The sequence below is a fragment of the Fundulus heteroclitus genome, chromosome 1 (genome assembly GCF_011125445.2).
Source record: "Fundulus heteroclitus isolate FHET01 chromosome 1, MU-UCD_Fhet_4.1, whole genome shotgun sequence".
Taxonomy (NCBI): domain Eukaryota; kingdom Metazoa; phylum Chordata; class Actinopteri; order Cyprinodontiformes; family Fundulidae; genus Fundulus; species Fundulus heteroclitus.
The window spans coordinates 18,394,220-18,419,734 of record NC_046361.1 but is presented as its reverse complement, the minus strand read 5'-3'; the positions used below and the strand labels follow the sequence as shown (position 1 = coordinate 18,419,734).

Here is a 25,515-nt window from a genome sequence, read left to right as displayed (position 1 = left end):
TCACACATTCACACCCTGACGGTGGTGAGCTATGTTAGTAGCTACAGCTGCCCTGGGGCAGACTGACAGAGGCGAGGCTGCCATGCACCGGCGCCACCGGGCCCTCTGACCACCACCAGCAGGCAATGCGGGTGAAGTGTCTTGCCCAAGGACACAACGACAGAGACAGTCAGAGCAGGGGATCGAACCAGCAACCCGCCAATTGCAAGACAAACTCCCTAACCTCATTTTACCCTCCCTGAGTTCTTAAAAACATGCGACAGATGACAGATTGGATGATTTAGAACTTCCCAACCTTTAATTTGGTTACAGAAAATAATCCCACAATTAAAAAAAAGAATTGTCCTTTATAAGACGTCACCAGTGACACACCTTGATTGTTCTACGGTTTTTATAAAACACATTTACCTGAAGATATTTTATATTAGGTTGATCAGTGTCTAGAAAGTTCTTGTTTTCTTGGCGGTATCAAGATGATGCTAGACAGAGGGCATTGATCCTCCTATTTAATGTGGGTAAGACAAGAGAGCATAACATTCAAGTGAAGCAGGTGTTTGTTGAACTTCTTAAGTCAGGAGACGACTACAGAAAGTGGCTATTGACCAAAACTTATTTAAACAGCTGGAACTGTGAGAAACAGGGAGGGTAGGGAAGTAAACATCTCTAAAGATCACTGGAAGGTGAAAGAGAAAGAAAGGAAGATACAAAACAATCAGGCAAAATGTTACAAAGGAGAAAAGGTGTTAAAAGTAGAGCAGAGGAAAAATATATACAGGATGTAAGATAATATCCTCAAAGTCTGTTTCTACACCTTCAGAAAGAGATATAAAAACAGCAAAACCAACCCGAGATTTAAAATAAAAGTTTGACAGACTGATCATTTAAGTTTAGTCATTGATGGGCTGTTCAGCAGGATAAAGATCCAAATCATTTGGGCTATTAGCAAAGATGCATTTAACAAACACAAACTCAACCTTCTTCAATGATTGTCTCAGACTTAAACCCAGTTTGACGGGAGGATGATGCAGAGAGATTTGGTCATAGATTCCTCTCTGGGAACAAATAAAGAATATGAGTATTTTCTCTTTTTTTTCTCAATGTAACATCATACTGTTGTATCAAAAGGGAGTTTATTTTAAAGGCTTTTGTCTCTCTCGACCAGGTTTGCCAGTCATTGTGAAGGAGGCAGAAATAAATGTGAAAACAATTTGGCAGAAACAGAATTAGCCTAAATGAGAGGTAGTGGGACGTAACATGCCGAAGCAGCAGTTCACGCCATGTTTTGTTGTCTCGCCATTTCTATTTAGTCAAGTCAGACTCACTGTAGCGATTAACCTGTTAATAAAGAGTCTGGATGTTAAAACCAAGATGACGTTCTGCCATTTTTAGTGGATCATCATTATTATTTTTATAAAATACTTTGTCTTTTAAAATATTTTGCGCTTCCGGTCAGTTTAAACACAACAGAAGCACCAAGTAAAAAGACAGTTTTGCACTCCTGGCTTTTCTATAACTTACAGCTCGTAGCTCTTGTGTAATTGTGGGGTTGCAACACGCAGCCGTTGCGAAAGCTCTCCTCAGTGTGATGTGTCGCCTTCATCATTGGTGTCACTGTGGTCAGGAGAAGCATGAACGATCATCACATGTCATCCTTCCTCCTTGCAACCTGAGCTGCGCTCGTGACCCTGAACGTCTGGCTTGACCCCTGCTGCTGCAGGCTCCTAGTGGCCGGGCATGAACGGAGCAGGAAACAGACCAGAGAGGAGGGTAAAAACCTGAACTTATCACCAGAAGGGCTATTTCTGGATTTAATCTGGCTCTTTGACTGATTACTGCAGTGGATGCTGGTTTATAAGTCAAGAGGGATGTGAGTAAGCTCCCTACTTGTGTCTCCTCATCATTACGGCATCATCTTAGAAATAAAAAGCACAGGAACATACTCTATATACGACGTCCGGCTGTGTGGAAGGACACACGGCCCAAGCACGCATTAGAGGACATATCTTTGCCACAGTTTGACAAGGTGAAAAGGCATGTTTAAAGTAATTCAAATTCAACTTTTGACTCCAACAACACTGATTTTGGTTCAAAAACCTCTGTTTTGCTTTGAACAAAGACGTCATTTGAACCATTTGCGGCATGTATGCATTTATTCAGCGTTCAAGACTCAAAACCAACAGACTTAACGGTTGGAAAAATGTGTGTATCCTTCTCAAAAACCTCTGGTTCCCATTCATCCGTCTGATTTCCTCTGTTTACGCTGGACTTATTAAAATAAACAGTTTTGATTGAACTTGTAGTTGGAGTAATGGGGGGGAGTGCACAGTTCAGTTTCTCATGCCGGGGAAGAGGAGTAACGACAGCAGAGTGGGCGGATGGTCTGGGAAAACAGGCCGTCTACTGCTGCCTTACAGCAGTAGTCGTACAACATGTTACAACCACAAACTTTGATGTTTTTGCAGAAGGATTTTACGTGATGGACCAACTCCGACTAAAGCAAAGTGGCAAGGAATGATACATGGATGAAACCTTACAAATAATCTGAAAAGTGTGGCCAGCATTTTGAATTTGGCTCCCTTATTCTGATCACCTTAAATAAAGTCCAGTCAGCTACACGTCCTTCATGTCATTGCCAGCTTTACGAACCGTCTACGAACAGCAAAAGTCTCCATGAGGTTACGTTTGGACTTCGGCTGGGCTCCTCTAGCCCACAGGTTTGCTTTAATCTACATTTCGTTGTAGCTCTGGGGTCTCGTCCTGCTGGAAGGTGAACTTCCACGCCAGTCTCAAGTCTTCTGACAGGTTTTGATCCTGGATCGCCCTGTCCACCTTCATCCATCTCCCTATTAACTCTGACCGGCTTCCCAGGCCCTGTTGAAAAAGACGTCACACCCACAGGATCACGCTGCCTCCACCATGTCTCACTGTGGGGGGGGGGGGGATGTTCAGGGGAGATGAGCAGGGTTAGTTCGCACGTAAGCCGGAAAGTTCAGAGAATCTCCCATAAAGGCCCAATGCAAATTCCTGCCACACATTTTAAAAATGTCACTGTAGAAAATGTTCTAACTTGTTTCCCACGTGTCCCAGTTATTCAGTTCTTTTTGTTTGTCTATCACACAAAATCCTAATTAAGAAAAACATAAAGGTTTGAGGTTGTAACATGACATAATGTTTGAAAACCCAAGGGGCGTGAATACTTTTGCAGGGCACTCTAAGTCAGCCACTCTAAGTCGTCTCTGTATTTCCTCCAGGAATGAATCCGTCGTATGATTTGGCTGACATTGAAACACCTCGAGCTGGTGGAAACACTCGAGGAAGACGTCGGTGCTTTCTCTTCCCCTGCTGGCTCTCTGCCCGGTTAATTCATTAGGTTCAGTGCACCTCTGAGCTGTGGTGACCACTCGGCAGTGGGAGTCTTTTTTACTTAACATGAGCTGTTCATTTAGCTGATTCTGTTGTCGTAGGAGCCAATTCTCAAATTCACTGTGTAGCACACAAGAACTTAGACTGAATGTTAAACTAATGGCACCAAGGACGTTCAAACACCTCTAAGAGAATGCACATTAAGAATAATCTAAGGCTTATAATTCCTTTAAAGTCTGAACATTCAGGTGGAAAGCAGCAAAAGTCCCAGTAAAACTTTAATTTATGCTAAGCATAAGCATGTGACCCATCCTCTCCGTCTCTTCTTTGAATCATGTGACACTGTCCTGCACATTAGCCCCACCACCTGTTCACTGCTGGTATGACCACCACTGCTAAATTTAGCTGTCAGAGCTTCAACTTGCAATACGGATGGCAGTGGAGCTCTCCACATACAGGTATGTTTTATTCAAATACCACTTTTCATAGCAAAGTGCTTCACAAAGAGAGCACAAACATCGAGACACAATTAAAGTATGATCGAAAGAACAAAGAGGACATGAAATGAGGCAGAAAATCTAAATAAGTGCATTAATGTTTGAAAAGATCTGAAGGAAATATTTCAGCTGCTCGTTAAAGGAGTCCAGAGTCTCAAGACCGGCGTAAAAACGAATGCACAACAGAACAAGAAAAACAGAACGTCACCTCATGGAATAGAGCAAAACGCAAGAAACAGGAGCTTTTTAAGAGGGAAAATTTGACCTTGGAAAATTACTGTGAGATAAGGGAGCAGGACAATGACAGCAAAGTCATCTAATCACAACCACTGGATTTTACAGCTAAACATCTTTATTATCATTATTCAATCCTCCGTACACCCAGGTTTTCGTCCTGTTTTAACCGCGGTCGGCCTTTTATTGGGATTTTGTGTGAACAGCAAGGACTCTGACGACAGACAGGACGTGGAAAACCTGAAAAGTTGGTGCAGGAAAAAACAACTTCTGCATCAAAGTGGTCTCCAGCTGCAGCTACATCACTGACGACCTCTCCGGGGGGAGCAACGCTTCCTGCCTGATTAGGAAGACACACCAGGGTCTCTAGTTCCTAAGGAGGGTTAATGCACACTGGATTTGGGGGGGCTCCGTTTTGACATCATTCAACAGATTCATGGTGAAGAACATCTTCAGCTCCAGCATCATCATGGCACACGGCAGCTGCTCTGCAGCACAGAAGAAGGCACTTCATAGAGCAGTGAAAGCCACACAGGAGACTGTGGGTCGCAGCTTGTCGACCACCACGGACATTTATACCTCCAGGTGCAGGAAACGGGCCTCCTGCATCATTAAGGACCACACTGTGGTCGGGTGAAGGGGGTCCGCAGCATTCTGCCTTCCCTCAGGCAGGAGGCTGCACTGAGCAGGGCCACCAGATTGAGGAACAGCTTCTGCCCGCAAGCTGGGAGACGCTGAAGGAACCTGTGGCCCCTGAGGCTAATCACCTCCTCCTTTCTTCCTTTCTCCCTTTCTCCCTCTCTCTGTCTCTCTCTTTCTCTCTCTCTGTTTCTGTCTCTCTCTTTCTCTCTCTCTATAACACCCACAGACGTACCTCTCAGTACTGCAATGCTTGGACAGAATGCAGCCGTTTTTGCACAAACTGCTAACATTGTAGAATTGCATTGTTGTGTCACTACCTCAACGGCACAGGACTGTTGTACATTGTTGTCTTATTTTATTTGTAGTTAATCTTCCACTTATTATGGTTTTATACTTTTACACGGTTCAAGTTCCTATCTTTATATTATTACCTACTTAGCTTATTGCGTATTCCATCTTTCTTATGTTGAAGTCATACTTACCTATTTGTATACTTCTATTGGATTCTAGTAGCAAATTTCTTGCCATCCCCAATAAAATTTGACCTTGACTTTTTTGTTCTCAATCCAATGTTCTCACTTCATCGCCAGGAACGTACATCTGCTGGGTTTAATGTTTCTTGGTGCTTGCTGCAGAGACTCATGTTGATTAGCAATAGTCAAACAAAACCGTGTTTACGTTTTGTCTTGTGAGTCTCGTTAAGTAAGCAAGAAGTAAAAACTATTGAACCCACAGTGAAACAGCACTTTGTCCTTGGACTGCTGTGACATTTTTTAACAGCCTTCATAGGGACAGATTTTGTATAATTGTTAAATCATCAGCCTTTCGATGCAGCTGTTAAGAGTAGCGCTGACAATGTTATGTGGGTAACCTCATGTTTTTATCTCTCAGCTGGGCTTTCAGTTAAACACTTAGCTTAGTTTAAGCTGCCAACTATTTACTATGTTGCTGATAAAATCCCTAACACCCCACCACCACCACACACACACACACACACACACACACCTTTTTTTATTTATCCCATTAAAGTCTCACCATACTCATCTTGTCAATATGTTTTAAGTTAATGTGCAGGACAAAGTTGTTGTTTTTTTCCTCAGAGAACTTGTTTTCTAGAGAATATTTCTTGTGGTATTCTATTTTCCTTTTTCTGAATTTGCCTCTTTAAAAGAAAGAGAGAGAGAAGAACGACACAGAGATAAAACTACAGCAGACCTTAGCTGTAGTTGTAGGTTTATCTTAACACTTTATCTTTAGTTGAGCTCTGAAATTAAATATTATTATTTGTGCGCAGAGACACCCGTTAAGCAAATGAGCTGCTGCTCTAAGAGCAGACAGCCTTAAGGACCTTGTATAGGCAAACAGGCTCAGCTGTGGAGATAACAAGCATATGGCAGATTGCAAACAGAGCGAGCAGCAGAAGAAACATGCAGCCCTGTTGTTCCTGCAGGAGGTTCTTATTTAAAGTATTGTCATCGCGGCATAAAAGCAGATTAGATCCAATAAACCGAAGGAGGATTACGAAGGACGGCTTTGGCAGCTTTACTTTACTGTCTTGTTGTAATTGTTTTTGTAAAAGCAGTAAATGTGTCTTATCCTTATCATTTATGTTTTAATGGCAGCAATGACTCTCTCTGTTTAGCCAGAGCTGTGGCGTGACGTGCACTGCCTTTGTCACGTTTCCACAACAATCCTCGGTGTGTTTGATAGGAATGTAACTGAGCGACACAAAGCAGGGCTTGATTGTCATGTGGGAGGAAAATGAATCGTAGGTTTCGATTATATGACAAAAACAATCTGAAAAGTGTGGCAAGTATTTGGGTTCAGCCCCCTTTACTTTGATACTGCTAGATAAAAACCAATGCAACCATTTGCCCTCAGACGTCCCTCCACAAGGCGGGGTCCGTTTACTAACCAGGTGACTCCTAAATTTAAATCCAGCTGTTGTGTGAAGGTTCTTCCTTGGAAGTTCCTCAGAGAACTTTAGTGAGCAAACACCTTCACGAAGATCAAGGAACACAGCAGGTAGGAAGCTGTAGAGAGATTTGAAGCAGAGTTAGGTTATGAAGACAATATATTGCCTGCTTTAAACATTTTGAGGAGCTCAGTTCACTGCAAAAATAGAACTAAAAATAAGAAAAATCTTCTTGAAATGAGAGTATTTTTCCTTGATTTGAGCATGTAAATAAGATTACTTGCCAATGGAATAAGATTTTTGCACTTAAAATAGGGACAATTCATCTCCATCATCTTATTTCAAGTGGTGTATATCTAATTATCTTATTTTAGGGGTAAAAATACTCATTCCATTGGCAGATAATCTTATTTACCTGCTCAAATCAAGGGCAAATACATTCATTTCAAGATAATTCTACTTATTTTTAGTTCTCTTTTTACCGTGTTTGGTCAATCATCCAAATATGGCTTTAATATGGATAATAATATAATATGGATGGAACAACAGCAGACTCACCAGAGTGTGGTCATCTCTCTAAACTGACAGGCGGGGCAATGTGGGCATTTATCACAGAAGCTACCCAGAGATCCACAGCTTTGGTGTCAGCCATGCACTTCACAAACCTGACCTTTAAAGAGGAAAAGAAAGCCGTCGTTGATAGGAGTCCTTGTCACCTTCCATGCAGGAGACGCAGCAAGCACGAGGTGGAAGGCGCTCTACCAAGATTAGACTCAAACTGAACTTTCTCGCCTTCTTCCAAATCCTATTTGTGGTAGAAAACCAGTGCTGCGCCTCACCCCCAGCACACCATCCAGCAGTGAACCATGGTGGTGGCAGCATTGTGCTGTGGGGATGCTTTTCTCCAGCAGAGACAGGGAGGCTGATTGGAATTGACGCAGTGGCGGCTGGCCCATAGGGGGCGCTCGGGTGCTGCCTTCCCTAGATGTGGAGGGGAAAAGTCAAAATATATAGAGATTTTAAAAGTATTATTAATGTCAGTTTTACTTAATAGTATGTGGCTACATGTAATAAGAATTATTAAAACACTTCTACTAATTGACTCTATCAATTGACTCATTTAACAGTGTATTTCCACCAACAGAACGTATCATTTCTCTTCTTCTACACTTGTGGGGCTGTCACGCAAGGAGCCCCACAAGTGTAGCGAAATAACCAATCGTATACTGTTGCTAAGGAAGATTTATAAATATTTGGCCAATCAGTATCGCCAAAATGAATGGGTCTGGGGTAGCTCTAGCTGCACAGTGATAGGTGCACTTCACGCGTGACGTCACGCGCTACATCTGCGCTACATCCGGGTCACGGTGGTCGGCAAAAACAGTACTGTTTTCGCTTACCTGCGTAACAAACCAGGTGAATTAGAGCATACGTTTAGTTTATTTTTGGAATCTAAACAATGCCTACGACTTGTTGTGCTGCCGGTTGCACACAGAGGCATTCCAAATCGTCGGATGTACGTTTCTTTCGTTTACCGAAGAAAGAAGAAAGAAGAAAGAAATGGATAATTTCAATGAAAAGGATGCAGGCAGACAGTCCCAATGGACTGTGGGAGCCATCATACCACGACAGAATTTGCAGTCTACACTTCATCTCTGGTAAATACAACTTAATTTTGCACTGGTCATTGTTCTACTTAAATCATTATATAAATAAAAAATTAGGATATATGTTTAAGTCAAGACGTAAACGTTTGTTTCGTAATAATATACGTACATGCACAATGTATGTAATCCCTCTGGCATGAGTCTGTGAAAAGGATTAATAAGACAAAAACACCAAAATAATCCTTTGTGAACAATGTTTTTTTTATTAATTAAATGCTTATTGTGGAATCATAGTAATTTTCCGACTTTTAATTTAAATGCATGTACTGGGTTAGGCAGGGAAATCTATTGGCCAGCTCCACCAAGATTTTTTTTTGGATTGACGGAGCTAGAAACGAGGCGATGCCGGTAGAAAAAATAAGATAAATATTTACACAAAATGCCTTTATCTTAAGGTGGCACGAGTCTACATATCTGCACTCAGTTAAGGCTGTCATCTATTATAACTTGTGTCTATTACATAAAACTGAGAGCAAAGTCAGCAGCATGGGAGGGGGTAATAATCACAAACCGGACTGTAAACCTCTCTGGTCTCATGTCCAAAGTGCACCCCGGAGCGAGCGCCGAGGCTGTAACAAAAGGCTGTTATGATCGCAGAAAGTGACAACAAGTCTAATCGCCGCCATGGAGGACAGTAAGGAGCCCGTGGAGCGGAGAGGGGTGAGTGGCACTTTAGGGTTTGCTTCATCCGATCAGTCGGCGTGTCTAAATGATGGTTATGGAGGATGATTGTGTTGGTGAACAGAGGTCTCCTCCTGTCCCCCACATTAGAGACTAACAGCAGTCCTGGCACTAGCTACTCTTATCTCTGCGTTTGGGTCATCCTTCCAGTATGGATATAATGTGGCTGTGGTCAACTCTCCAGCACCCGTAATTATCTTTTTTTCTTCATCTACAATCATTAATAATAAGATTTGTATCAGAGACACACGTGTCTTTCAGCCTTGTCCTCTCCTCTGCAGTTCATGCAACAGTTTTATAACAAAACCTACACCGATCGGTACAACGAACCGATGGGGCAGAACCTCTTGACTCTCCTGTGGTCAGTGTCCGTGTCCATGTACCCCCTCGGAGGCTTCTTCGGATCTCTCATGGTGGCTCCCCTGGTTAACAAGCTGGGCAGGTAGAAAAGCCTCTCCCTGCTAAACGTGGCAGATCGGCTTTCAGCTGCAGTGCGCCTCTTTCATCTGTTTCATTTAAATCCTGCAACAGGAAGGGCACCCTCCTCTTCAACAACGTCTTCTCCATCGTCCCAGCGATCATGATGGGAGTCAGTGAGATCTCCAAGTCCTATGAGATCATAATTGTAGCCAGATTCATAGTGGGGATATGTGCAGGTTGGTTAACATCATAACCTACAAGAGTATTCATGCTCCTTTTCGCATTTTGTCACACAACAACTATGAAACTTCAATGTATTTCTTGGGATTCGATCTGACAGACCAACACAAAAGTAGTGCGTAATTGTAAAGTGGAAAGATGTGATCCAAAGGTTTTTCCCTTTTTTTAACAGGTAAAAATCTAAAAGGTGAAGCATCTTTGTTTGTTCAGCCCCCAGAATCAGTACTTTGTACAAGTGGGGAATGTCTCTACTCTAATGATAAATCTAATTGCAGGCTGAAGGAATTGATTTAACTATGTGTGTGTGTGTGTGTGTGTGTGTGTGTGTGTGTATGTGTGTGTGTGTGTGTGTGTGTGTGTGTGTGTGCAACTTTTATTGTTTTATGGCTTGTGAAGCTCTGCAAGGACCAGTGTGCACAAAAAGAGGGGTTTATCCATATATATATATATATATATATATATATATATATATATATATATATATATATATATATATATATACAACTTTGGTTGTTCATTACTTGTTCTTGCCTCCCAACCCCCAATTTACTTGCAATTCTGGACCATTTTCCAGAATTGCTTGAGCAAAAATAGCTCAAGCTCAGTCAAACTGGATGGAGATAATCCAATTACACATCTGTTTTCAATTCCTGTCAATTAGTTTGTCAATTTGCAATTTGCATGGCGATTTGCATTGATTGAAACCATTTAATTGTAGCTCTAGCTTCCTGTTTTGGGTCTCAAGTCTATTGGAGTCTCTACAGGTCTTCTTCCCAGATTACCCTGTATTTAATGTCATCCATCTCTACTGAAGAGTAACATTCCCACAGCATGATTCTACCGCCACATTGTTTCACCCTTGGGACGGTGCGTTCAGAGTGCTGTGCAGGGTTAGTTTTCCGCCACATATTGCAGGAAAGTACATTTTTGGTGTCGTCTGCCTTCTTCCACATGTTTGCTGCGCCCCACACATGACCTGTGGCCAACGGCAAATAAGGCGCCTCGTGGTTAGTTGTTCTCAGCTGATTCCCCCACCTGAATAGTGTGTCTCTGCAGCTCCTCCAGAGACACCAAGGAGGTCTTTAGTGTATCTCTAGTTAATGCTCTCCTCGTCCTGCATCTCATTTAGGCAGGGGTGGGTATTCAGAAAGTATAGAGTTGTATTCCAACCAATTGCATCTTTAGCTACACAACATAGACAGGGACTAACTAAGTAAACAGGATAAAGGAAAACTAGGCACGGTTTTTAACTTTCCAAAGCTGGATTTACCCACCTCTGCATTTATGTGGACGCCCATGTCTTGGCAGGTTTGCAGTTAGACCGTCTGTGTTTTCAGATGATGGATGGAACAGGGTTGCTTGAGCTGTTTAAAGCTTTTGTAGTCCATCTCTGCTTTAAACGTCCTCCCTGTCATGTGTGCTGTGTTCCTTGGTCTTCATGTCGCTGTTTCTTCCCTGATGTTCTCTGACAATCCTCTGAGGCCTCCACAGAACAGCTGGATTCATGCTGAGATTAGATTACACGCCGAAAGTCTTTAGGCGACTCATTGGGCGACTTTTGAAGGCAGTTATAGTTATACTTGAATCTAAAGGGAGCCAAATAAAAATGCACACCGCACGTTTCAGTCCTTTGTCTGCAAAAAGGTTTGAAAACCATGTTTAATTTCTTTCCCTCTTCGTAGTTTGTGTTAATCTATCCCTGTCATGTTTGGAGATCATTTTTTGACCCACATGGAGGAGAACCACTGAGGACAAGGAAACGGTGATCGTTCTCTGTAGGGAGTTAGATCCAAAAAGGTTTGACTGAAGGCGAAGTTTGGATGAGAGGATGATCTCAAGCTTGTTGCGACAGTAGGGAGGAGGTTCCAGTCTGGTCTGGAGGAGAGGTTCTGCAAGCTATCCAGGGGGACTGGTGTTGCTGAGCGGTGGAGAGTAGGCAGGCAGAAGACTGTGGAACTGGGGGCGAAGGCTTGGAAAGGAATAGTTGCTTGAGGAATCTGAGGCTCGACCAGGATCTTTGGCTCTGAGAAACATGGAGAATCACAGGGATGCTGAAAAGCATTTAGGTAAAAGGTAAATTTTTGGCTTGAAATTGAACAAGTACAGTTGTCCATCAGGCGACAAGTTGTAAAATATTCACCTCAGCCTGTAAAATATTCAGAGGTGGATTGCGTCCAGGTTAGACTGCAACACTCTGCATCTCACACAATCACCTGTCATCACGCTAACACTTTAAACCATGGCAAGTCGCACAAAATCCCAAAAACATACATTAAACGTTTTCAGTACCAACATGACAAAATGGGAGAAAATGTGGTATGGATCCTTTTTTTCAGGGCGCTTTAGTTCCGGCTTGTTGTATTTTACTCCATCCTCGTTTGCAGGTCTGTCGTCCAACGTGGTGCCGATGTACCTGGGCGAGCTGGCGCCCAAAAACCTGAGAGGGGCCATCGGCATCGTCCCGCAGCTTTTCATCACCGTCGGCATCCTGGCTGCACAAGTGATGGGCATCAGAAACATACTAGGCAACAGCACAGGTGCTCCGAAGTCCTCGTAAACGTTCGCTGCTGTTTTGCTCCTCACACTCGGGCCGTCAGGTGACCCGGGACTTGTGTTCTGGTCCAGGCTGGACCATCATGCTCGGCTTGACTGGCATTCCTGCTGCGATGGAGCTGATCCTCCTGCCCTTCTTCCCAGAGAGTCCCAGGTACACGCTCATCCAGAAGGGCGACGAGAAGGGCAGCAGGAAGGGTGAGACCGCAGGACTGACCGCCGCTACACACGGCTGCATTGACCCCGAACGTAACCGTGCTACGTGTGGGCTTTGTGCCTCTCAGCGCTGCAGCGTCTGCGCGGCTGGGAGGACGTGGACGCGGAGGTGGAGGAGATGCATCTGGAGGACCAGTCGGAGCAGGCCGAGGGCCGCCTGTCGGTCTTCTCCCTGCTGTCCCAGCGGTCTCTCCGCTGGCAGCTGGTCTCCATCATCATTATGAACATGGGCCAGCAGCTGTCAGGGGTCAACGCGGTGAGGCATCCTTCAACGCACGGATCTTTGTCTTGTCTTTAATGGCATTTTCAGCTATCAACCAGATAAATAATGCTTTTTTTTCCCAGATCTACTACTACGCAGACAGTATTTACGGTTCTGCTGGAGTAAATCAGAACGACGTCCAGTATGTCACAGTGGGAACAGGGGCGGTGAACGTCTTCATGACCATAGCTGCTGTAGGTACCCTGAATAAAACAACTGCAGCAAAAACAAAGTAAAATGAATGAAGTCTGTAATCCGATTGCTTTAGCTCTGAACAGGAAGTTTGTTCCCTCAGGTCTTCATCGTGGAGTCCTCAGGCCGACGGCTGCTCCTCCTCCTGGGATTTGGGATCTGCTGCGGGGCCTGTGTGCTGCTGACTGTGGCCCTCAACTTCCAGGTAAGCGGCTGTGAAAGCTGCAGTGGGATTCAGATTAAACATGTTACTTTGGTGCCCCCTACAGGCCTTTTCTTTACAGGTTTCTTCTGGTTTGTTTGTTTGATTTAGATGATCAGATCAGACAAACATAACCTGATTAAACGTAAAAAGCAGCTTCAAATGTGGATTTAAACCATCAAAAAATATGTAAAAGAGACTTGTTGCTCCTCTAAACCTAATAATTGCCCATCTCTCAACCTCTGGCCATTCTTCTGTGTACAAACTCTCTGGATCGCGTGAAGTCCAGCGTCGTTTCTTATGCTCCTTTCTCCTCAGCTTTTCTGCAGGATTGAGCTTGATGGACGAAGGTCGATTTTATGAATGGTTGAACGTATGTTTCAGATCATTATCCCATTGAAAGATTCTTTGATGACAACAAGTCAGTTTTCCGATCAGAGTTCACCAGATTTTCATTCAAAAGGTTGAGAGTTTATGTTTCTTTGCACTCTTGCAATTTTCACAGAGATTCATGGAGACACAAGTCCAGACTGTAGATACGCGCGAGTTTAGGAGAGATGTTGTTTTTTTTTGTTTTTACTTGTAGTCATTTTCTGAGCTAAAAGATTCACACACATCTGGCCGGGTTTAATCAGTATGTTTTCTTGTCTTTCCCATTTTCAAGAGTAACTTAGAGACATGGACCCGTGTCACAACATCTTTATAGTCCCTGGGAAACAGGAAGTAACTGTTAAAAGATTGCTGACATCAATTTACAAAGTTAATTTACTACAAACTTATTTCAGTATTTTAACAGGGTTTATAGGGTTTCTTCTAGAAATTTGTTTCTGCACAACTGAATAAATGTTCACAAATTAAAGGTTGCGCTGTGAAAGGTGAGGTAGGGAGAAAAAGCTTGACTCAAGAAGTTTTTATCAGCTTAAATTCTGTCTCCAGTTTTTTTTTTTTTTTGTTGTCTTGTTTTTGTTTTTTGTTGGGGTGGAGGGGAATGGACATAAGATTTTGTAATTTTGTAAATGTTGCACATGAATAAAAAAAACGAAATAACACTTGAGATTAATTCAAATGGTTTAAACAATAAACTTTAACATTTTTTCTGTAGTTCACATCCCCACATCCTGCTACTATTCTCAGCTAGAGAAAGATTTAATGTGTATACTCCCCTCACTGGGCTGTTTTCACTGCCATAAAGGTTGTGAAAATCCATTTGAAAATAATATCCTACTGTTTGGAATATGCTTCAGGTTAGTTTTACTGAAGCTTTTTCTTTCCTTGTTTAGGTTCTTGGTTAGAACATTGAAACAATTATCAAATACAACGTATATACATCTGAATAAAAACCAGACAAAGCTGGTCTAAACACCTGAAAGAGTCTGGAGAAGCACAACAGAGGGAGGCAGAATAACAAACCACAAAGGCTTCACAATGAATAATGTCAGAAAGATGTTGGCAAACACATCATGTTTGCCAACATTGACAAACGCGGACATTTACAGTAAAGTTGAAGGCCTAAATATCACATTGGGGCCAAATGTGGAGATAATGCATTTCATTTAGCCGTTTTGATCACAGAAACAACTTACCTGCAACAGCTCTGTGGTTTTTAATAGTAAACACCTGCTGGTCAGACCTGCTCAGAGGAATACAGCTTTAATCTCGCATCTCTGCTGAGGCTGTAGAAAAATCCCATACACTGAACCAAAATGCCAGCGAGTATTACTGATAGACAGACCCAGAGCCCAGAGTCTCTCCTGAAACCCTGTATTTAGACACATATCAGTTACAGCTTACTCTGATAATGACTGAATATACAGCCGGCTACTGTGTAAAAGGTTTCTCTTCCAATAAGACTTTTTTTTAGGTCATTCAGAGAGCTTTTTCTTTATTTCCGTTTTGCAAACTAATGATTATCTGTTTATTTATGTTGACAGGAAAACGTTTCATGGATGCCTTACGTCAGTATCGCGTGTGTCATCATCTACGTCATAGGACATGCCATCGGACCCAGTAAGTCTGACCCACCTGTGGTTATTTACTCACACACTGGTTACAACAGACCACTCCATTAGCTGAAGAGCTGCTCCGACCACCAGACGTGTAATCACAGGATTTTTGTAAACTCTGTCGTGGCAGACGTCAGCCTCCTCCCTGCGGAGGACCGATGGTCTCTCTTTGCAGAGCTTTGGCCTGCGGTAACCTCACGTGTGCTCGGCAGGTCCCATCCCAAACGTGATGACCACCGAGATGTTCAGGCAGTCGGCCCGGCCAGCGGCCTTCATGGTTGGAGGCTCGGTCCACTGGATCTCCAACTTCACCGTTGGCCTCGTTTTTCCATTTATGGAGGTTGGTAACGCAAGGGACGCTGAAAGAGCAGACGCTGGTTATGTCCGTGCCTCATTGCATGCAGATGTTTCATTTGTTCAAAGTGAAATCAGACTTAGACAACTTTATTTGTCATTCTGTATGCACAGAGTGCGTACAGAACGAAATTTCGTTTGCATACAGCTTGGAAATTACAGGATAAATTGCTGTAGGTTACAGGATAAAGTGCAGCAGTGATTTAACAGTAAAACAATTGAAACGTAAACAATGCAGGAGAAAGAGACGGTGTGCGATCACAGTCTACAGGTTAGTATTTTTTTTAAAACCATTTGTATGTGCAGAAATTATTTGTGCAAGAATGCATTTTAGAAACTGAGAGTTCGGCAGCAAGATCAGCAAATCAGCACTACAAGTCACAACAATATCAATTATATCCAGTAAAAAGTTTTTATTTACACCACAAAAGGTGTTTATTTACATTTGTATAATAAAGGGTATTTCACTTTACGGAACAAATCAAAGCAGTCACACCTCTTGAACCTTGTCTTGTTTTTTTGACATTACAACCACAGACTTCAGTCTGTTATATTATTAGGATGGTTTGTTTTTAGACCAACACAAAGTGGCACAAGTGGAAGTAAATATTTTAGATATCTTCTCAGATAGAGTACGTAGAGACTTTTTTAGACTTAGATTTAGACAACTTTATTGTCATTTTGTATGTACAGAGTGCATGCAGAACGAAATTTTGTCTCATACAGCTTCCGATGGGAGTATGACACATTATCAATCTGGCCGGCCAGGTTACTGTTACCATTCCTTTACCAGAATAAAAAAGGTGTATATCGGTCGGTTCTAGATGTGCAACAGAAGTTTGTAAATCAGCCCTGATTAGCGTGTTTTCAGTAAGAAGACAACACGTTGCCCATTGGTCCTGACCCAAGCTGTTCTCCTCTTGATAAACAGGATAGGGGAAACCACTAGATGAAGAAACACAGAAATGAAATAAACAAACACATGAGGAATGTGTTTAGGTAGTAGAACATAAAAACTAGAAGAGTATCCCCTTCAAATCAACTCCCCCCCCCCCCCCCCACTTCCCCTCACCTTCAGTTTGTGTCCAGCTGTGCCTTCGTGACATATTTACAACCACTCCTCCTGAGGACAAACAGATTACTTTTCCTCTCCTTCCTTCTTCCCTTTTAGAGCGGACTAGGCCCCTACAGCTTCATCATTTTTTCCGCCATCTGCCTAGTCACGCTGATCTACATCTGGATGGTGGTGCCAGAGACCAAGAGCAAGACCTTCCTGGAGGTCTCCCTGATGTTTGCCAAGAGGAACAAAGCCGAGATCAAAGTCGGGGACATGGATCTGTCCTCTGAAAGACAGCAAAGAGAGCCTGGAGGGTTCAGAGAAGCTCTCGACCTTCTGAGGAAATGAATGGGAGCATTGAGAGGAGAGGAAATATTAGCTGCAGGATGCAGTAAAGGACTTCAGTGTTTTGATTTAGACTCTATTCTTTACCTTTGCAGGGATTCAGACTCGGACTGTTTGTTTTTGGCACGATATCTTTGATCGTTCTCCTGCGCGTTAAAAACACCATGAGCCGATGCCCCTCCGGTTGTAGAAGTGTGAATGTTGCACGAGTCATTAAAGAAACCAAACCCTTTTCATTTAGGTCTTTATTTATAATGCAAAGACATGAATGCATGGATGGATGAAGCTATGACACACATTCTCAGTACTGAACTGCAAGAGCCCGACAAGCATTTTATCCTTAATAAACATTTTTTAAAAAAAGCTCACACCATCAGCTGTGATGTTTTGGGGTTTTGCAGCTTTGCAAGCTTATTTTAAAACAAGGGGAGAAGGGTTTTCAGGAGGTAGGGTTGCAAAGTTTAGAAACTTTCCGTGGAAAATTTTTGGGAATTAACTGGAGTTTAAAGGAACATGAATAGACTTTGGTTTTACAGCTTAAAATAATTATTATAGCATTTTTGTGACAAAGATTATTAGATTTCATGCATATACACTTTATACCATTCAACATATGCACATAACACACTGCTCTCTACCAGGATATTAAGGCCACGCCTCCTACACGGTGCATTCCTTCATTACGTGCACTGATGATTTACACAACCCGGGGGAACTGTGGCCACATTTTCAAATCCAGAGCACAAGACGGTTGAATCCACATATTTCAGCCCATATACTCCAACAACAGCTGTTTATGTTGTTGGATGAACACATTTGATGGACGGTATGAAGGTTTATCTTCCAAATCTTTGTGTATGTGCCTACGATAAGGGTAATGTTTCATACTTATGTTCTGATGTGATGTTTAAATTACCTCCAAATATCAGTTGACTCCCAAAAAAAATCTCCTAATTCACACGGAAAGTGTTGATTTTGGAATATTTCTGCAGAATTTGTTAAAAAATTTGGAGCTCTCTCAGGAGCATCTGTACTGGTTGTCCAGCTGCACGCCCCCGTACATGCTGAATTTGCTGCTTCCCCAGCTCAACATGTTCCCCACCACAGTGCTGTTCTTCCCGCACAAAAACTGGTCTCGGATCTCTGCTTTGGTCAGCACATAGTCCCACACGTTGACGTCGGTCATCTTGCCCACGAAGCCGTCTGCGTTGGAGACTCCCAGAAAGCCGTCCTGGTCTTTGCCCAGGATGAACGTACCGCCATGGCTGATTATGTAGCTGCTTTGCAGGTGCCTCGACTCCCCCACCATGCCATTGATCCACAGGTCCACCCCACCCGAGTGGGACGACCAGGTGATGCAGTAGTTGGCCCAGTCCTGGGTCTTCGTATTGTGTGGCATGTTGACGAACTCGTTGCCGATCCAAAGGCCCACCTCCATTGCACTGGTGTCCTGGCTGATGGAGACCATCAGCTCGTTGTCATGGCCGCCGCTGGAATAGGAGATGACGGTGTGGACCCCCCCAGCCTTGAGGAGAACATGCATGCAGACCGTGAAGGCATCCAGATCTATGAGGTGGCTGAGGTGAGCCAACGCGTAGCTTTGAGTATTTCTATCCTCGAAGTTCAGCACCAGGGGAAAGAGGTCACTGTGATCTGTTGAAGGAAAAAAAAAACTTGCATCAAGCTGAGGAACACATTTTGTTTTAACACCACAAGGCAGACGTTTCTGTAGAAATCTTTTTAATTCACTTTGGATGAATAAATGAAAAACCTGACCATGAGTTTTGGTTTTTCTGTTTGTTTTGGCATTTAGCTGTGAAATTCTGTTTAATAAGGATAAAATCTACTCTCCTAAAGCCAGATACCTCCAACCAACGACATCCCATGAGGCAACAGAAAACAGCTTTGTTTCCCCTTTTTGAGCATTTTCATTGATATATTTTTTCTCTCTAAAAAGCTTGTGCGTATACAATGTGCAACTTATTATTTTCCTTATTTGCACGTTGTCGTTTTTATAAAATTCATCCTTAAAACATGTTTGCTTGCATTCTTTGTGGCCGCAGCAAAACATTCGAACCATATGTGAGAACCCTGAATGCATTTCAGAAAAAAAGTTGCAGCAGTAAAACATATGAAAAGAGTTTGTGAAGAGGACCACAGCAGACCGGTTACGGCCAGATGATCTTAATAGACATCTTTAGCGTTCCAAGGCAAGTTTACAACTGAATGTTTTCTTGTTTTTGTTTTTTCAAAAAGCTTATTTAATACAGTCCATTAAGATGGTTTTTAAAAAGGACTCATATCATGCAAAATAAACTTGTTTGAGCTTTTAACTCTGTTATGATGCTATTCCTTCATCAAAAGCATGCTCAAAGTGGTGTTATGCCTGATTCGTGCATGTCGGAGTAATCCTGGTGAATTCTGCTCTCTGAGGAGCAGCCCCTCCCTGTCCTGGATAACGAGTGGCTCTGACCAGATCTACGTAGAGTGGTCATTACCCGCCCCCTAAAGAAAGCATCGACCTTGACCGCGCCGCCACTGCCCCAGTAAACAACACGCCCAACAAGACGTGAGGCAGAGCGCGCTAATTCCTGCTCAAAGTTGAGAAGTTGTGGCTCTTTTAGCACCTTATCTGCACAGCGACAGAAACCGGTCTTTTGTGATACCATGCTGCTGTGGCTCCAGGGCGACCCCACATGGTGAGTAGCGGTGTTGCAGTGAAGTCAAGGGTCTTTCTTCCAGGTTGGAAAAATAGCACCAGAAAACGACTAATATTTAATAACAATTGACAACCCTGTCATGCCAAAAGCCATATTGCGTCATATATATATTCCTATAGTTGACTTTGTAAGGCATGAGCTCCCATCTTGAAACTTCTAACTTTAGTACCCGGCTTTGTGTTTATTGTGAGTGCATCCTTGAAATAAAATAAATACAATTACTGGGTAGTATATTCAAAACATTTACCGTATTTTGAATGCCTTGATCTGGGGTGGCCTCCTAATGAAAGAGAAACAAACAAAAAACTGTTTAATTAAGGTTAAATGAGACTTTGCGTTTACAGTACTCGTGTCCAACAGCTTACCTGAATACATGTCTCTGAGGGACGTTATCAGACCCTCAATCTTCTGGAACCTATATTCGATTACATCTTGCAGACAAGATTCTAAGAAGGCAGAAGGCAAACAAAGATGACTGAAATTCAAAACGAGCTCTGCAAATTCACAGACATTCTGAGGAATAGATGATTGACCAATATGTGTTATCACACACTTTTTTGCCGGAAAGAGGACTCAACGACACGGTCGTTGAGCGGCTGAGCTATGCGGTAGTCATTCCACAGAGTCTTGTTGTCCAGGTCCATCAGACTGCGCTCCAGTTTCGTGATCTGGGTGCCGCAGCAAGAGGCTAAATTAATGGAACCACTAAGACCACTTCTAGTCCGACTTCGCACCTTCCTGCATTTTCCCCATCATACCTGATTGTGAGACAGAGTGATGGGCGTGTCGAACACAGTCCAGATGATGCTCTCATGGCAGGGGGGAGTCGTGAGGGAGCCTTCGTATCTAAAGAAATCGTTGAGGTTCTCTGGGAGCATGGAGCGCACGTTGATGTCGGATATGTACATGGACTGACCTGACAGGGACACAGTGTCAAGTCAGACGCTCTGTAGTTTCACCAACAGGCGGGCAACTTAGCACATTACATAATGTAAAGGGGACATATCATGCAAGACTCCCTTCTTTTAGTAATTAAATACATTTTGTTGTGTACTTGGAGTCTCTAGGGGATCAGGAATGTTGTATGTCTGTCCATAAGCTGTGTAGATATGTTTATATTCTGTTTGGGTCATATCAAGCATTTGGTTTTCTCTGTTTTCTAATATGCTTTTGAACAATTACATCACATTATTTGCTTCAGAACTGCTAAACGGGGTCATTGAGGTCCAGCTTAAAGGCATACTATGCAACATTTTTCAGTTAATTAATGTGTTTCATACCGTTTTGGATGATTAAATGAGTCATTTCAGGTCGAACAAAGGTTTTCTCGGCCGCCCTGGTGGTCTGTGGGGGAAATACCGCACTTGCAATTGCAAGAGCCCTCGGTCCGCACCCACAGGCTCAGAAGTCTCGTGTGTCTTGCTTTATGGCGAGAACTCCATGTGTTTTTGCCCTGCCATTCACTATATGCACGCGCGAAAGCAACAACAAAGAACCGCGTGTTAACGTCAAATAAACATGCAAGTATATCAAGTTTTATTATTATTATTATTTATTTATTTTTATTTTTTATTTATTTACTTTTTTTTTTTAATGCGAGGCGGTACCGCGGCTGCCGCGTTGTTGTTTGTACTGCCGTTTTTTCCACTTTTCGTTGCGTTCGCCTGTCTGCTAAGCTCAAAACAACCGCGCCTGGCTTGACTGAGAACCCAGAACAGCTGAGCATCTTTATGACAGTGCACTTTTACTTTCGCCCTCTGGGGGGAGCCTCGCTGGAAAATTAACCCCGGTTGCATAGTATACCTTTAAAAATTTTGCGAATCTGCCATTTTTATTTCTCACGGCAATTTTGCAGTCCAAGCCGAAGGATGCAGAAGCTACAAGCGGATAGGTGAAAATGTTTGCTTATTGGGTGTACTAACCCACACAATTCATTACACCGTCACCCAGAATATTACAAAAATGGCCGAACGGGGTGGAGAGGAACGGTGTGTGACATGGAGTGGGGCGGGGAGTGAAGTGCCTCCTTTGAATTTAAAGAGACATGACCAAAACGAGTTGCTCTGAGACGCACCTCATAACAGGGGTAAAAGAGGAGCTGTGGGGCAATAATAATGAGGAATTCAGACCTAAGCATTGTAATTGCACTTTATATACACCACAGCTGATTAATATAAAAGTGAAAAGGAAGGTATTAAAAAGCAGGATATGTCCCCTTTAATGCATACTGTGAAGGAGAGTCCATGCATGCCGAGAAAACTCACCTGCAAACTTGATTTTCCCCAGGTTTGATATGAAATCACTGTAATACGTGTTCTCATAGTGACTGTCCTGAAAAATATAACAAAACGTGTTGGAGTACACTGACCAACTTCACTCATATCAAAGAAAAAACATCTTGTCGTGTCCTAAAGTGTGTTCCCTCCATAGATTCATGCACTTAAAGAACGCATGGTAATGGTTAGAAAAAACAATACACCAAACTTCTCTTGCAATTGTAGACCAGGTGGTCCATGTTAATACCTCATTACATAAAACAGCTCCTCTCCAAACTGAAAATGGAAGAGCGGGTGTCACAAGCGCTGCATAAATAACTAATGTACTGAATTAGATGAGCCAATGAGATTGGGCTCCAAACTTTGACAGAGAAAACCGATGATTAGAGGTTCAGATGTCACTTCAGGACCCAGTGAGCCAAATGCCTGAAGAGTTCAAGTGTAAAGCTAGAGAACGTGTTGCATCTTGAAGAGACAATTCAGAATTTTTCAAATTAGGTTTTGTTGAAAGGTTGTAAGCAGTTAATATCTTATCTGCAACATATGCCTTTCATTTAACATCAAGATTAGCTGGTCCAGGAAGCTAAAATTAGTCGATAGTACAAGATGGCCCAGGGTCAAAGTGGACATCTTGGGGTAGGATGTTCCTCAAACAAGTTTAAAAAGCCTCACAAGTGTTTAAGCAGACCCTGATTTACAAACCATTAAAACATCCTCATGATTAAATTAGGCACAATATGCACAACAAGTGACCTTCCTGCGTCATTTTTCCATCACATGCAAAATTGTGTTTGCACAAGCCTTGTTGACATCTTAGACTGGAGTTGTCTAAGCACCTCTGGGACAAGCTTTAGCCTCCAACTAATCTGGGATCCTACTAAATTATTTACTCCAGGCCAAATATTAACTATTAACCATTTATCTAAAGCTAACTTCAAAAAACTATTCCTTTTAGCTTTCAAATAAATTCATATAGGAGCAATGCACATTTGTTTTTGTAAATAGAAATAAAATGCCATGAAACATCTACTCCAAACTGTTGAAGGGCTCTTAAATTGTTCAAAGAGGACAGACGTCTCTGTGCTGCCGCCAGAGTGGATGCCAGCGGAGGTGTTGCTGCAGCAATGACCTCAGAGTACAGAGAAGAAAGTGGCTCATAACTCAGACTTGTCTCAGTCCGCTGGGTACAAACTCTCTTTCAACAAGTCGGTGTGCAGCCAAAGTCTCAATAGAGCCTTTATTCCATTATGGCAAAAACAACCTGCTTCAAAGACCAGCAGATTATTATTCATAATTTTTCAGCACAAAGACATCATTGGAGCTTCCTCCGACAGAACAAATGCTAATTTCCTTCCTCAAACTGTTTTCTGAGGTGCCGAGCAGCGACGCAGACGAAGAGGTGTTTGTAGCTGACTCACATCATAGACAAAAGCGAGCACTGCCAACCCGTCATGCTTATCTTGGGCCTCAGTGAAGTTCTTGTACTTGCCCGAATTGTAATGAACAATGTGGAGCTGCAAAAAAAAAAAAAGGCAGAGACCAGGAACACATTAGGTTTGATCTGAAAAAACAATCCCTTTCAGAAATGAAAAAAAGTCCCTTTCTTGCTGCTGGTTTGAAAGCCCACCTCCGCCATGTAGCGGACACCGTCTATGGTGTGCTCGGCTCCGCTCTCCTCCTGGTCTTGGCCACCCCAGTGCAGGTGCAACTGGACGGCCGTGAACTCGTTCGGGAGGCCCTTGGTGATCTTCATGGAGGGAGGCAGGTCGATTTGAACTGAGGGCAACATAAAGATTTCATCGTGAATCATGAATACTTCATAGTACAGCTGTTGGCATTTCAGATGTTTGCAACTGCGTTTTCCTGCCTTCCAAGTGACCGTGGCTGCATTTATTTGAAGACAGCATAAAATCAGAAGACGAACATGTTATTGTGTCTGTAGTTGACATTAGGTAGGGTGGTTGCAGAATGTTCCTGTCAAATTCATTAGTTTTTTTTTCTTCTGTTTCTGTTATAATTTATATTTATATGACTAAAGCAAACAGGCTTAAATCAGAGGCAACAAGACTTTTACTCAGTTGGAAAGTCTGGTTGCCTCCAATGTAAACCTGTTTGCTGTTGCAATAATTGAGGATAGCACAGGCATATATGACAAAATAAATTATGGAAACAAATAACTGATACAGAGGTGATTTCTGATATGGCTCACCACCCAGGGTGCCCACCTAAAATGGCATGACTTAACCGCTGATCTGACCAGTTTGACTAAACTTGAGCCATCTTGCAAATAAGAATGAGCAAAAATCTCTAGAGGAGCAAAATGTTGGTGGGCATGCCCAAAAGATTTGCAGCAGCAAAAACTTGGCTCCACTAAGGATACAGTCTGGAGGGCTTGGTACAGGGCATGTTGCATCATTCTCCTTCCTCTTCACAATAAAGCGCATTTCCCATAAAACGCGCGTTCCAACCATTGAAGCTGGAGGAGTGAGGCGGTGTTGAGTAATGTGAGCTCTTTACCCGTGTGCCCGTTGTTGGTCATGCGGAAATTTCCCTTCTGAGCATCGTACCCGCTCAGCTCCAGCTGCAACATGCCTGGGTCGTATTTGACTTTGCTCCGCTGGATGTCAATTGGTGACTGCTTCTTTCCTCCACATGCTGGGTATTTGTTTGCCCAGTGCTTCTGATCCAAGGCTCCCTCTGTGTGGAAAATAAGGCAAACGTTCACCCACGGTCAGAAATAATAAGAGAAAGGGCTGTTAGACGCGCCACTGGGATGTCACGACTCCAAGTATTGCGCAGCGTCGTTCCTTATGTTTATGTTAGAGTGGGGTTATTATTATTCCTTTGTTTGTAGACGGATTAAAAAGAGCGCACATAACTTGTTCAACTGGATATTGCCGCGGTTCATCATGTGGTTTGTTATTCACCACAGAAATATTAACAACTGTTCTAACAAGCTCCAGATGTTACGACAGCAATTTCCCAAACGTACTTGGAAAACCACGTAGCGCATGGCAAATAAATGGTAGTTCAACAGAATGTGGAGGGGGGGGGGGGGTTAAAAAGTTGTAACAATCTCACTTGATTTACAAAAAAAAAACCGAAAAGTACTTTTAATCGCTGCGTTTCTGTCTTTCGTGAAAGCAAATCCACGCATACGCATATTCTACGTGGGTTTTACGCACCAGAAGCGTCTGCTCAAACCGCGTAAAGCTGTTTATCACAGATGTCCGAGCGCAAAAGGAGAGGCTCACCTTGGTACGTCCAGTGTATATCAGTATGGGCCCCGCCGTTGACCAGGCAGACGAGAGCCGCGGAGACAAACGCGGAGAGGATCTCCATCACTGCGTCTTGGATTCTTCACGCAAGACACTGACACCCCGCGGAGGGTTGCTCTCTGCATTTAACCCACATGTGGTGAGGGGAGGCGTTGAAAGCTCAGCTGAAACCGCCCAGAGCGCTTCCCAGCAGAGCCAAAGTGACAAAGTGGAAAGGCAACTATCTGACGCTTATCTGAAATGAGTTCCTAACTTAGTTCAAGCTTGGACTGGATTATTATGAGACTACATAAAAGTGATTGGCTCTTTTTATTCATAACATCAGATAATTTACTTGGTCACTCTAGTTTCATTCTTTACAATTAATACTCTTTCTTTGCAAGAGAATTCTCTGCACA

The 25,515-nt window shown here is 42.9% G+C and overlaps 2 protein-coding genes across 2 annotated transcripts; one reads left to right on the top strand and one right to left on the bottom strand.

Annotated features, from left to right (window-relative positions):
* The first annotated feature begins 8,763 nt into the window (after positions 1-8,763).
* Positions 8,764-17,199, top strand: slc2a1a (solute carrier family 2 member 1a). The gene is given in 13 exon segments (XM_012870637.3): positions 8,764-8,978; positions 9,090-9,188; positions 9,281-9,441; positions 9,531-9,655; positions 12,044-12,196; positions 12,285-12,410; positions 12,497-12,684; positions 12,774-12,884; positions 12,986-13,087; positions 15,016-15,091; positions 15,300-15,427; positions 16,613-16,780; positions 16,782-17,199. Coding segments are annotated over 13 exon segments (1,530 nt in total). The 5' UTR covers positions 8,764-8,942; the 3' UTR covers positions 16,839-17,199.
* On the bottom strand, positions 17,074-25,247 carry ca6 (carbonic anhydrase VI). The gene is made up of 10 exons (XM_012870636.3): positions 25,094-25,247; positions 24,357-24,536; positions 23,467-23,615; positions 23,258-23,353; positions 21,828-21,894; positions 20,322-20,479; positions 20,117-20,231; positions 19,929-20,009; positions 19,811-19,843; positions 17,074-18,496 (listed from the first exon to the last, which is right to left on the bottom strand). The coding sequence occupies exons 1-10, from the start codon at positions 25,179-25,181 to the stop codon at positions 17,862-17,864; spliced, it is 1,602 nt and encodes a 533-aa protein (XP_012726090.2). The 5' UTR covers positions 25,182-25,247; the 3' UTR covers positions 17,074-17,861.
* Positions 25,248-25,515: the final 268 nt, after the last annotated feature.